Raw genomic sequence first — 12,756 nt, 5'->3', positions numbered from 1 at the left:
CCAGTTACACACATACAGAGACACACACGCTTGCACACACACACACTCTCAGATTCTTTTCCCTTATAGGTTACCACAAGACACTGAGTTTTCTGTGCTTCTTTCCCTTGACAACACCTGGCATTCAAACACAGGTGCGCTTCTATGAGAGTCATAAGGTGGCACTGGACTGTAATATAGACTATTTATATGAGATAACGTGGCGTTTGTCGCTCAAAGTATAAAAGAAACAGCTATGGATCCATTCGGGTTCAAATAAATGACTGAATACATGAATAAACAGAAGGGACGGAAGAATTCTCCCCCAAATCGTATCTGGATACGGCCCCCTCCAGAAGGCGGAGCTTTCTTCCCCTCCCTTCCACGAGGGGCGGGGAGCCGTGCTCAGCAATCTGTTTACAAAAAGTAGAGGCTGTGCGGGGCTCACTCCGCAGCGTGCAAACCTCCAGGTGAGGGGAGCATCCTCAGTGACGTCAGGGGGTACCCGCATCCGGGAGCCACGGGGCGCGTGGGCGTGGCCTCTCGTCCAGGAATCGCTCAGGACGGCCAGGGTCGTGCAAGACCCAGGCAGCCTCAGGAGTGGACACAGACCAGTGGAGGCTCGGGGCAGGACGGGAGGCCACACGGTGTCCTGGGGGTGAGGCGGGGGGATCCTGGGATAGAAAGACAATAGGGAAAACAAGCGAAATCTGAGGAAGGGCTCGCGTTTGGTTGATAGAAAACTGCTGATATTGGCGTCTTGGTTTTGGATGGTAAGGACATGACGATATTCGGGTAACCTGGGTCAGGGGTACCCAACCTCAGTACCATCATAGCAACTTCTCTGTATATTTAAAGATTCCAGAGGGAAAAGTTATTTAAGAAAAATCTGTGCTACTCAGGTGTTTCTGTAAGCTCTCAGAGTTTATCGGATGGTAACATAACCTGCTGGAGAAGGAAACGGCACCCCACGCCAGTGTTCTTGCCTGGAGAATCCCAGGGACAGAGGAGCCTGGTGGGCTGCCGTCTATGGGGCCGCACAGAGTCGGACACGACTGAAGCAACTTAGCAGCAGCAGCAGCAGCGTAACCTGCATGCTTTTCAATGAATTTAAATTTTACGTAGGACAAGGAAGTTGGATAAAGATTTGATGTGTTGGTATGATACACATGCTGAGGTGTTTAGCAGTCATGTGGGCGCATGTTTGCAGATTGCTTTGAAATGCGTTTTTAAAGGAAGGTGGATGGAGGCTGGCTGTATTTCTCCTCGAGTTTTCTGTAAACCTAAAATGGCTTTAGATATTAAAATCTATTTATTTTTTAAAAGATGGACAGGGAGGTCCCTGGTGGTCTAGTGGTTATGATTCTGTGTCTTCACTGCCATGGCCTGGGTTCAATCCCTGGTTGGGGGACTGAGAGACGGCAACCCACGTGGCACAGCCTAAATAAATAGATGTATCAAATGTTAAAAGGGAAAGGCAGGTCAGGTCCTGTCAGCCTCTTCACGAGTCCCTGCGAGGCGCTGTCTGCACTTCACTGGGGCAGAGAGCAGGCTCCTGTGAGTTGCTGCTGGATCTGGCCCATCCCCTCTCTTATCTCCTCTCCCGTCTCTGCCTCCGCTCAGGCTGGCCTCTCTGCTCCCTGGACACACAGGTCACAGTCTCACCTCAGGACCTCTGCAGCCGCTCTGCCCTCCCCTGGGACACGTCCCCAGTTATCTTCGAGGCCCCCTCCTTCTGCTCCTCTTTGGACAGCCAGGAGTTCCCACCGTACCGCCACCTTGTCCAGTGTCTCCCCGCTCCACAGCATCATCCCCTTGGAAGATGCTTTGTCCCTTCCCTGATCACCGTGTTTTCATGCCTGTCTCCTCCCACCAGGAAGGACGCCCCTCGTGGGAACGGCCTCGTGTCTGTTTCACTAGACAGCGCGTGAGCTAGCACGCTGCCCAGCCCAGAATGGGAGTTCAGTAAGTGTTTTGTTTCTTTGTTTTTAAATTTCATTTTCTTTATTTACTTTTGGCTGCCCTGGGTCTTCATTGCAGAGCACGGGCTTCTCATTGTGGTGGTTTCTCTTACTGTGGAGACAGGCTCTAGACGCATGGGCTTAGCTGCCCTGCAGCACGTGGGATCTTCCCAGACCAGGGATTGGACCCATGTCCCCTGTATTGCAAGGCAGATTCTCAACCACTGGACCACCAGGGAAGCCCGGCAAGTATTATTATTATTATTTTTTCAGTGTTTTTATTTTTATTTTTTTAGCAGACAATTTACATACCTCCCCACCCCTTCCTTTAAGTTAGTGTTGACAACGTTCCATAATAAACTACTTAAAGAGAAGCTTTGGTCAAGAATGGAATGAAATTGCAAAACAGAACAAAACAACCCCCCAAACAAAACCCAAATCACTGCTGCTTTAAAAAAAACCGACACTTTCACCAATTATATTCAAACAAAACACACCACGAGGTTTGCGCCATGTGCGTCTTCAGTGTTTCCTGGCGGCGGGCTCCCCTCCCCGTGACATGGCAGCGCTGCCCCGCGCAGCCGGTCCGTCCTCATGCTGGGTCTGGAGGCTCGCTCAGCTTCACATTATCCGAAGACCCTGGATGGAAGACTCTAAGGTCTTGAAATCCCAAATGGTCATGGCCCCGTCGATGCCGGTAGTGCAGAAGTTGCTTGTCCACCTCGTAAATAGACACTCTAGTAATGCTGTTCTGATGCAGCATCTCCAGGGCCGTGTTGCGGTCCTCGGTCGTGGCCCGCTTGTCCATGTTGCGGAAGCGCTCCATGGCCGACATGTTGCGCTGGATGCTCTGTTTGGGGATGTCCAGCTTGGAGACGAAGGTCAAGCAGCCGCGGTCGTCGTAGTTAAAGAGCATGGGGCAGCAATTGCCACGACGCTGTTCTCTGAGACGAACAACACACTCAGGAGGGGCAGGAACTCTGTCTTCAGAGTTGAGACCTGAACGCTTTTTGAGGCGTCGGCAACGGACACGGTGCTGTCATGGCTGACCCAGGCCAGTCGGCTGCCGCTGGCCGAGAAGCTGACCCCATGCACCCAGCCGCCGGTGCCGCTGCCCCCAAACTCGGACATCAGCTGACCGAAAGGCGTCTTGCTGCCCCAGGGCATGCTGGCTGGCTTCTCATCCACTTCTTTAATGTAAGCAGAAAACACTCTGCATTTGAAGTCTCAGGATCCCGAGGCCAGCAAGACATTATTGGGATGCCAATCCAAGCTGAGGACCATGGAGTGGATGGGTTTTTTAATGTGCTTGCTCACCCACCAGTCATTTTCAGACTCGAAGTAACAGACAGAGATGAGTCGTGCTCCACTGCCCACAGCAAACTTGTTCTCTAGCGGGGACCACTTGACGAAAGTGGCCGCCCGGTTAATTCTCAGGATCACCAGGGTTGGCTTCCAGACACCATCCTTCTGACTCCACACGTAAGCGTTGCGGTCGGCCCCGCAAGTGACGATGCGGTCACTCTTGGGAGCCCGGTCGATACCTGTGATGTGTCCATTGTGTTCCTTGAGTTCATGGGCTTTCACCCAGTGGCCCCCGTTCTTCTTATAGATGTGGACCTCGTGATTATTGGGGCTAAGGGCGATCTGGGTACGATCCCTGTTCCAGGCATGACAGGTGATTGGCTCCAGTAAAAACTGATGCAGGGACGTTATTCTTAGTGTTTTCAAAGGATAGAAACCTGGGATCGGGGCCGTCCGGACGGGCTCGGAGCGTTGAATTCGCGGACTCTGGTCAGTCGATGCGAACAGGCTCCGGCGGGCGCGGGCGGGGGACCCAGCAAGTATTATTTTGAACTGATGTCCTGAGTATATTTATATGCATCCCCTACTGGAACGTGAGGTTGTTTGCTGGTCTGCTGATGTTTGACCTCTAAACACAAGATGCTCCGTAGAGTTTAGGATGAATAAATGAGTGAGCAGGATAAGGATGAGTCACAGGCATTGGCATGGTGACAGCCTAGACTTCGACTGGTTCTGGAGGTGGGGAGAGGAGATGCAGTCTGGTAGGGCTGAGCCCTTGCCCTGTGCGATCTGGCGTTATCTCCGGGTGGACAATGTCAGAACTGAATTGAATTCTAGACGCCCCAGGTGGCTCAGTGGTGGAGAATCCGCCTGCCAGTGCCTCCCAGTACAGGGGTCGCGAGTTCAATCCTTGGGTCAGGAAGATCCCCTGGAGGAGGGATGGCAACCCATTCCAGTATTGTTGCCTGGAGAATTCCACGGACAGAGGAGCCCAGGGGGCCACGGTCTATGAGGTCGCAAAAGGGTGAGACATGATTTAGTGACTAAACAACAGAAGTCTGATGATGAATCGCTTGATGTGTGACCAGATGCCACAGACATTTGATGGCTGGGAGTATCAGAGATGATGTATTTCATGAGCAGCGTTAGAGGAGAGTGGAGAAGACAGACGGAAGGGTTTTCTGTACATACCTACAGTAGTCACATCTGTAGGGACAAGAAGTGGAAGGGTGATTGTCGAGGGCCGAGTGGAGGGGAGTGGAGAGTTATTATTGTTTAATGGGCACAGAGTTTCAGTTGGGGATGATGAAAAAGTTCTAGAGATTGAAGATGGTGATGGTTACATGACAATGTGAATGGCCTTAATGCCACTGAACTGCACACTTAAGGGGTAAAAAGGTAAATTTTATGTTCTGTTTTACCTCAATAGAAAAAGAGCTAGAAAGTGGTGGGGGAAGAGCACACGCGTTGGGACCACAGTGCTCGGGGTCATATCGAGAACTGCCGCTTCCGACCAGACCTTGAGCATGTCTGTTCACGTCTCTGGACTTGAGTTTCCTTCTCAGGAAAATAGAGCTCCCTTGGGAAGCCTGCATGTCTCGCTGGTGGGACTGTAGGTGGAGAATAGTCTGGCAGTTTCTTGGAAAGCTCACCTTCAACGTCCCACACACCCTCGCAATTCCGCTCCTGGGAATCTGCCCGAGAGAAACAGAGACACGTGTCTGCAGGAAGACTTGTGCACACGTGTTCACAGCAGCACTGTTTTCTTTTAAGTTATTTATTTTTAATTGGAGGACAACTGCTTTACAGTTGGTCTCTGCCAGGCATCAGCCTGGCCCAGCCATAGGTGCACACACGCCCTTGCCCTCTGGAAGCTCCCTCCCACCTCCCGCTCCTCTGGGTCGTCACAGAGCTTCAGGTTTAAGCTCCCTGTGTCACACAGCAAAGTTCCACGGGCTGCCCAGGTTTCCACGTGGCGATGCATATATTTCAATTCCGCTTTCTCAGTTCTTCCCACCCTCTCCTTCCTCCACTGTGTCCACAAGCCCTTTCTCTATGTCTGTCTTCACTGCATAGCAACACTATTTGTAAGCGCCAAAGCATCAAAGGCCCGTGCATGGATGGAATGGAATATTATTCAGCCATGAAAGTAGTGACATGCGGATCCAATTTACAACCCGGATGGACCTTGAGGACATCAAGTGAAAGAGACCAGATACAAGAGGCCACGTGTTGTGTGACCCGTGTCTGTGCAATGTCCAGAAAAGGCAGGTCTCTAGTGACAGAAAGTAAATTTGTGTCTGCCTGGGATTAAAGGTGGAAGCCGGAAGTGTGTTTAATGAGCAGAAGAGGTCTTTGGCGGCGGGGTGGGGGGGTGGGGGGTGGGAAGGGGTGTGGGGGGGTGGAGGGGCGGTGGTGGTGATGAAAATGTTCTAAAATTGGATTGTGGCAATACTTGCACCATCCTGTGAATTTACCAAAAGTCATTGACCAGCACACTTAAGATGAGTGAATTCTGTGGAATGTAAGTGACACCTCAACAAATATGCTTAAGAAGAAAAAGAAGAGCCTATAATGGTCTCTCTCTAATGATGCCACTGTGAAGACTGTGAGCTAATTCACATGAGTCTCCTTAGAGATGTAGGGCAAATACCCAAGAATCTGTTCTGTATTATTATGATCAAGTGTGACAAGATCGTCTGTGTAAAATGCTCACTCCAGGGAAAGACAGCAATCGACACAGAGTTAAGATTCACAAACAGCCCTAATAGTGCTTTACGATAATACCAATCACGTGGTTATTTTACAGTTTCCTGGGGCTGTCCCACGTACATGGGCCTCAGTTTTCTCACCTGCGGAATGGGAGACGTGGACTCCGTCTCTAAGGCCCTTTTCTTGTCGTAAGTCCTATATTTTGTTCTAGGAATGTTTCTCTTCGGATGTAGTGTCTTGAAGTATGAGTAAGCACGTGGGTGGGGAAGGGTAGTGGGCACACCTGTAGTGGCGGTGCCTTGGGGCTTGGAGGCCAGGATGTGTGTGTGTGGGAGCCTTGAAAGGTGGGTTGTACGGCTGGGAACTGATTGTGAAGGTCGTACGGGCTTGGTGCAGGGTTCAGGGTGTGGAACCAGTCCAGCCTGCACTGGAATCCCGCATCTGCTGTTGCCTACCTATGGGACTTTGGACAAGAGAGTCCTGCTCCGAGCAGTGTTAACTCCTCTGGAAAATGGCGAGGATGTTTCCTGTGGGAACTAGGATTCCCTGAGATCATATCTATATCAAGAAGAAAGCAACAGCAGCAAAAACTGCCCCCAGGTGTCAACCACTGTCTTCAACTCTCCCCATAAAGTGATTTTTTTTTTCGGTCATGGCATGGAGCTTGTGGGGGTCCTAGTTCCCTGACCAGGGACTGAACGCAGGACCTTGGCAATAGGAGTCCAGAGTCCTAACCACTGGACCTCCAGGGAATTCCCCACAGTAACACATTGATCCGAAGGGCTCAGTTCGTGTTAGTGATCACGGAAGTAGGACAAATGCCTTCTTAGCAAGAACCCTCAGTTTGCCTCTTATAAACGGGGCTGCATAATCACCTTCCTCAAGGAGGTTCATCCGTGAGATTGTGCTGAAATGGTGTCTGGCCTGCCGTTGGTATGTGGCAATAGGGAGCCACTGAAGGTTCTTGGGGAGGGAGGTGGCTGTCCTGTAAGGAAAGCGTACCTCAGCCCCCTTTCCCCCAGCACCCAAGGTTAAGTTATAGTTTCAGGTAGGATCTAGTGCTCCAGAGAATGGGGCTTGTTTGGAAACTGTCATTATTTGTGCCAATACGTGATTACCTCCCCAGCAGTCTGTGAGCTCCCCAAGGCAGGTGTTCCTCTGGTCTTTGATGCCAACAGGCAGCCTGGGGTGTGGCGAATACAGCACTAACGGAGACCTTCCCGCGTGCCGGGCACCATTCCAAGGGCTCAGCTACAATGCATCTCGTTACGTCTGGGAATTCTGCAAAGCACAGAGTGGTCATCGTCTCCCTGGCCTGCCTCTCAGCCCCCGTCTTCGCAGCTTCCCTCCTGCCCACCCTCTCTGCCAGTGTTTCATCGCACCAGGGAAGCAGACCCCCTCCCTGAGTGTCGAGCCTCCGTTTGCTGCTCTGGAAAACAAGGATGATGTCACCCATCCCTTGCCTGGCCTCCCAGGTGCAGAGATGCCTAAGTAGTCAGGGCCACTGTCTGCACAGGGTGAGAGAGCCTGGGCGGGGGCAGGGGGGCAGGATGTCAGTAGGAGGAAAAAGAGGGAGCTTAAGGAGGACTGGCCTGGAGACATCCCCCCTCCACTACTAGGACCTAAACAAATGGGCTAAACACACACACACACACACACAGACCTCGAGGCTGTGCACACAATGACACTGCCCACCCCACCCATGATTCCTTGCAGTTTCTTAACAGGGAGCAGCCACCTAACACACACACACACACACACACACACACACACACACACCCCTGCTCCTTTGCCCCTGCTCTTCCCTCTTTCCACTGGTTCTTCATTCAGGTCAGAAGGTCAGAGGTCATCTCCCCAGAGGCCCGCCGTCCCCTGGGCTCCGTCTGCACAGCACCCCACAGTTCTCTTGGAAGCCCTTATCAGTACCTGATGTGGTGCAGACTGGTTTATTATCTAGGGCAGCGAGGTTCTGGTGGAACTTTTGGTGATGTGGAATGTTCTAGATTTGTGCTGTCCAGCTGGGTAGCCACCGGCCACAGGGAGATACTGGGCACTTGAAACAAACACTGAGGAGTGTTTAATCTTATTCCGTTTTAATTATTTTATCATGAACGTATTATTCTCCGTTTCAGTGGGAGCGCCGCCTGGGGCCCGTGGCTACACCGTGTCAGCCGGTGCCGAGTGGCAGTCCTGGGTTCCCGCAGAGCGGCTTTCCTCTTCTCACGTACCCGGGGCCTCACGCTCACTCGGGCAGTGTTCAGTGAATAAGTGCACATAGGGGTCCCTGAAGACCCCTGGGCAGAGGGCAGCTTGTCATCTCCCGCCCCTGGCTCTTCTCATAAGTGTCTTGCTTGGCTTTTGGGCCCGTGTCCCCTGAAGTGGGGCTCTGCCTTCTTCCACTCTTAGCCAAGATGCCGCCCGGCTTCCCAGACTCACCCACCCCACCGGCCTTCCCCGTACAGACAGCCCTACTCTCTCCAGTTCCACAAACTCACATTTATTCACAGACGGACAAAGGGACAGGGACAGACCTTTGCTCACTGGGGACTGCCCCCCACCCCAGGATCCGGCAGTTCCAAAGAAGTGATGGTGTCCAGTGTGTGAAACAGGGAGGCAGCCAGGCTTGGGGGGGTCCCCCCTTTCAGTCTTCATCCGTCTGGCCAATGTCCTCCGCCTCTGACTCAGAGTCCTGCCTTCAGACGTGGGGCAAGCAGTTTCTAACCAGCATCAGGGGTCTGGGGGTGGGCAATGGGGACGGAGGGGCGTCCAGCCCCCGCCCCTAGTGTCGAGGGCTGGAAGGGGAGGATGGGTTCACAGAGGAGGCTCCTCTCCTTTCACTTCCCTCCTCCATGCTGCAAATCGGGGGAGGGGGGGTCAGCTCCCACGGTGGGGCTGAGGGGGTGGGTGCGGGTCAGGAGGCCAGGCCCCCCAGACCGTGCAGGTGAGCCTTGCTCTCAGTCTCCTCTTCCTCCATCTCGAAGGCCGAGTGGTCTTGGCTGTCGAAGCAGGAGGCGCTGAGGAAGACAGGGGGTGCTGCCGCCGGCGACTGGGGCGGGGACCCCGGGGACGGCGGCTCTTCCTTGATATGGGCGAGGGGCAGCGGGAGCCCCTCGGCCTCCTGGCCTGCGGGGGGCATCGGGGCACGCGGTGGCGAGGCCGGGGCCTGCAGCGCCTGCTGCGCGGCGGCGGCCCGCTCCAGCTCGGCGCGGTGGCAGCGCTGGTGGCGCAGCAGGCTGTAGGCGCGGGAGAAGCGGCGCGAGCAGTGCGGGCAGGGGTGCGGGGCCGGGCCCCCCGCGTGCACCTGCGCATGGCGGGCCAGGTCAGCCAGCCGCTTGAACTCCCGCTGGCAGCGCACGCACTGGAAGGGCCTCGCACCCGAGTGGGTCACCCCGTGCTGCCGCAGGTGCGCCCTGCGCCGGAAGCCCTTGCCGCACTCAGGGCACCAGAAGCGGGGCTCGCCGGCTGGGGCCCGGGCCGGGGCCGCCTCGCCTCCGTTCTGCCCGCCCGGCCCACCCTCTGCCCCTTCGCCCCCTTCTGGCCCCCTCCCTGAGGTCCGGCCGCCCGCCGCCACCGCCTTGTCGTCCTTCTTGGCCGCCGCGGGCAGCGGGGCCAGCAGGCTGAGTGCGCCGTGGACGCGGCGGTGCTGGCGGAGGTAGGAGGCCAGGCGGAACGCCAGGCCGCAGTCCGTGCACACGAAGGGGCGGTCGGTGGAGTGGACCAGCCGGTGGCGGGACAGCGACCAGGGCCTGGCGAAGGCCTTGAGGCAGATGGAGCACTGGTGGCGCTTGGGGCGCGGCGGGGGGCCGCCCTCGCCCTCCTGGTCGCCCTCGGGGCGCAGGCACGGGTGCGCTTTGAGCTCGCCCTTGGTGGCGAAGGCCTCCCGGCAGCGGAGACACAGCAGCGTCCAGTCGGCCTGCAGCAGGACCTGCTTCTCCTCCTGCCGCCCAGCTGCCAGCGCCAGCTCGGCCCTGAGCTCCGCCGCCCCCGCCTCGGCCTCAGCCCCGGCCCCCTCTGGCTCGCGGGCTCCCGCGCTTGAGGCGGCTGCTGGCGTGCCCGGCTCGCCCGCGGCCCACGGCTCGGGCCGCGCTGCTGCCGCCGCCTCTGGCGCCGCGTCTTCCTCCTCGGCTCCGGCGCCGGGCGGCTGCTCGGCGGCCTTGTCCTGCGGGCCCCAGCTGGACTCAGTTGCCTCCTTGGCCGCCCTGTCGATGGCCAGCTCGACGCCGCCTCCTGCGTGCTCCTGGGCCAGGTGGCGCCGGAGTTGCGCCGGCTCGGGGAAGGTGCGCGGGCAGGCGGCGCAGCGCAGCGGGGGCTGCGGCCCGTGGCCACGCAGGTGGCGGGAGAGGTGGGCCGGCCGGCGGAAGGCCTTAGGGCACAGGGGGCAGGCGTGGGGCCGCAGGCCTGAGTGGCTCAGCCGGTGCCGAGAGAGGTAGTAGGGGAAGCGGAAGAGGCGGCCACACGTGGGGCAGGGCAGGGGCGCCCGGGGGGCTCCAGCGCCCCCCCGGCCCCGGCCCCGGCCCCTCCCACGGCCTCGGCCCCGGCCCCGGCCCCGGCCCCGGTGAGGTGGGCTGCCCTGGGCTGGTGGAGGGGGCTGCGGATCCATGTCTGTAAAGAGAAAGGGAAGAGACAGAGATATTGTTGCGGGGGCTGGGGGTGGGGTGGGGGGCGGCGCGGAAATGCAGAGACAGAGCGATGGAGAGACAGAGAGGGTCAGAGGCTTAGCGGGGCAAGAGAGGGAGAGACAGACGCAGGAAAGGGGCCGGGGTGAGAGGCAGAGACCTGGAGCAGCAGGAAGATGGGACGGCGAGAAGCAGAAAGCAGGCGAGAGATGGGGACACCCAGCAGAGACAGAGATGGAGAGAAAACAAAGAGATGCAGGCAGAGATGGGGCCAGCACAGAGGCCAGCGGGACCATGGCAGGATGGAGCGAGGGAGCGACACGGAGACCGAGCCGGGGACAGACAGAAGAAACGGGCAGGAGGGAGCGACAGGGAGACCGAGCCGGGGACAGACAGAAGAAACGGGGGGCAAAGTCGCTGAAGCGCTTTTCCTCCGGGGGGGACCCAGCCGGAGCCTGCCGGGAGGGGCCAGGACACGGGCCCCGGTGCCAGAGAGGAGGGGGTGGGAGGCAGAGTCCGGAGGCCCCGGAAATGGAGTGTGGGTGCCCGGGTGGCCAGAGGCTGGGAGAGGCCGGGATAGGAAGGCTGGGAGTCCTGGGCCGGGAGGGGGCTCAGGGGCCCGGATTCCGGGGGCTGGGGGTGCGCGCGCCGGGGAGGCAGTGCTGGGGGCCGGCATCTAGACTTGAGTACCTGGGGTGGGGGCGTGGATTCCGGGGTCCCTGGGGGTGGAGACGGCTGCGGGAGGGGGCCGGGCGCCTGAGACAAGGGAGAGGAGGGGGCAGGGGGCCCGGGCCTGGACGCCCCCCCACCCGGGGAAGGCCGCTGGGGCTGGGCGGGGAGCCCCCGGCCCCCCGCAGGCGTGATCCGCAGAATCGGGGCGGCGGGTCGCGGCCTCCCCGGCAGGGTTCCGAGCCCTGGGCGCGCGGCTCGGCCCCGCGGCCCGGCGCCCGGCCCTTACCTCCGCGCGCTCCGCCTCTCCGCTCCTTTCTTCCTTCCCCGCGGCCGGCCGAGCGCGGACGGTGGTGGCGGGGAGGCAGGGCCCCCGAGCGCGGTGGGGGCGGGGGCGGGGGAGGAGGCCGCCTCGGTGTCGCCGCCTAAGCCTTCCCCCCGGAAACCCGGCTCCTAGCCCGCGCCGGGAAGGGGAAAAGGCTGGCGGGGAGGCCGGAAGCGGGTGGACGCGGGGACCCAGGAGGCGGGGACGCAGGGCGGCTCGGACGCCTGGGTCCTCTAAGGGGAGGGGGCTGGGGGCCCGTCCTCTGCCTCCAGGAGGTCAGCCCCCACCTCTCGCAACACACACACACACACACACACACACCCATTCATTCCTTCAACACATGCACATTCATCAGGTCCTGCCTGCGCCAGGCACTGTGCGGGGCGAGGCGGGTAGCCGGGAAGGATGGTGAATGCGGCCCTGAGTGACAGGCGACTGGAAAAGTCTCCGCAATCGGGACGGGAACCTGGCTGCAGCCGTCACGCGGCTGCCTGAGAAGGCGACGTTCCCTCTGTGCTCCTCAGTCTCGCCCTCCGTGATTAACCCCCCCGTGGCTATCCACTTGACGCTAAGAAACCAGTTACTCATTGTGCTACGTACTTTGACTCCATCCGAAGCCGCCGGTGTTTATTGAGCACCTACTATGAGCTAGCTCTGTCCTTGGTGCTGGATCTGAAGCAGCAAAGACAGAGGCCACCGGACCCAGGGCACAGGGAGCTCCCGGTCTGACGGAGCAGGAGACAGTCACAGGCCCTCCTGCCCTCCTGGAGAGTGTGCTCCAAGGCAGGAAACAGGATGCCGTGGGATTACTGGAGCAGACTCGCCTCTGAGTGAGAGTGACCCCTGAGGGCTTCCTGGAGGCAACAGTGTTTCTGCTGAAACCTTCAGGATGAAAACCAAGAGTTAGAAATGGGAAGAGGGGCAAATGGAAATAGGAAAGAAATATACTAGGGTTACTCAGAAACATGTCAGGAGAGGTGTCTGTATCACGTTAATTGTCGCAGTATTGTGCCTTACTTCAGGGGAAGTGAACTAAATGCCCATCGGTCAGGGATTTGAGTGATAAATCTACTCAGCGGAATGCTGTGTGTTCATAAAAGAAAGAACAAAGAAGTTCGGTGTGTAAAAATATGGAGAGGTTCCAAGTGATAACAGAGAAACACGTGGAAGATGGAGCACAGCCTGCCCC

General features: G+C 57.9%; 1 protein-coding gene and 1 pseudogene across 2 annotated transcripts; both read right to left on the bottom strand.

Annotated features, from left to right (window-relative positions):
- Window positions 1-2,215: 2,215 nt before the first annotated feature.
- Window positions 2,216-3,770, bottom strand: LOC101120104 (actin-related protein 2/3 complex subunit 1A-like; annotated as a pseudogene).
- Window positions 3,771-8,438: 4,668 nt separating this feature from the next.
- On the bottom strand, window positions 8,439-11,594 carry ZNF579 (zinc finger protein 579). Of its 2 annotated transcripts, none has more exons than XM_027978769.2 (2): window positions 11,264-11,594; window positions 8,439-10,559 (listed from the first exon to the last, which is right to left on the bottom strand). In XM_027978769.2, exon 2 carries the CDS (start codon window positions 10,555-10,557, stop codon window positions 8,869-8,871), a length of 1,689 nt encoding a protein of 562 aa, XP_027834570.2. In that variant the 5' UTR covers window positions 10,558-10,559; window positions 11,264-11,594; the 3' UTR covers window positions 8,439-8,868. The 2 variants fall into 2 exon arrangements, with proteins under 2 accessions (XP_027834570.2, XP_042088386.1); XM_042232452.1 differs by having other exon boundaries at window positions 11,532-11,594.
- Window positions 11,595-12,756: the final 1,162 nt, after the last annotated feature.

This window comes from Ovis aries, chromosome 14, assembly GCF_016772045.2.
Source record: "Ovis aries strain OAR_USU_Benz2616 breed Rambouillet chromosome 14, ARS-UI_Ramb_v3.0, whole genome shotgun sequence".
NCBI lineage: Eukaryota > Metazoa > Chordata > Mammalia > Artiodactyla > Bovidae > Ovis > Ovis aries.
This window is presented reverse-complemented; position numbering and strand designations above follow the sequence as displayed.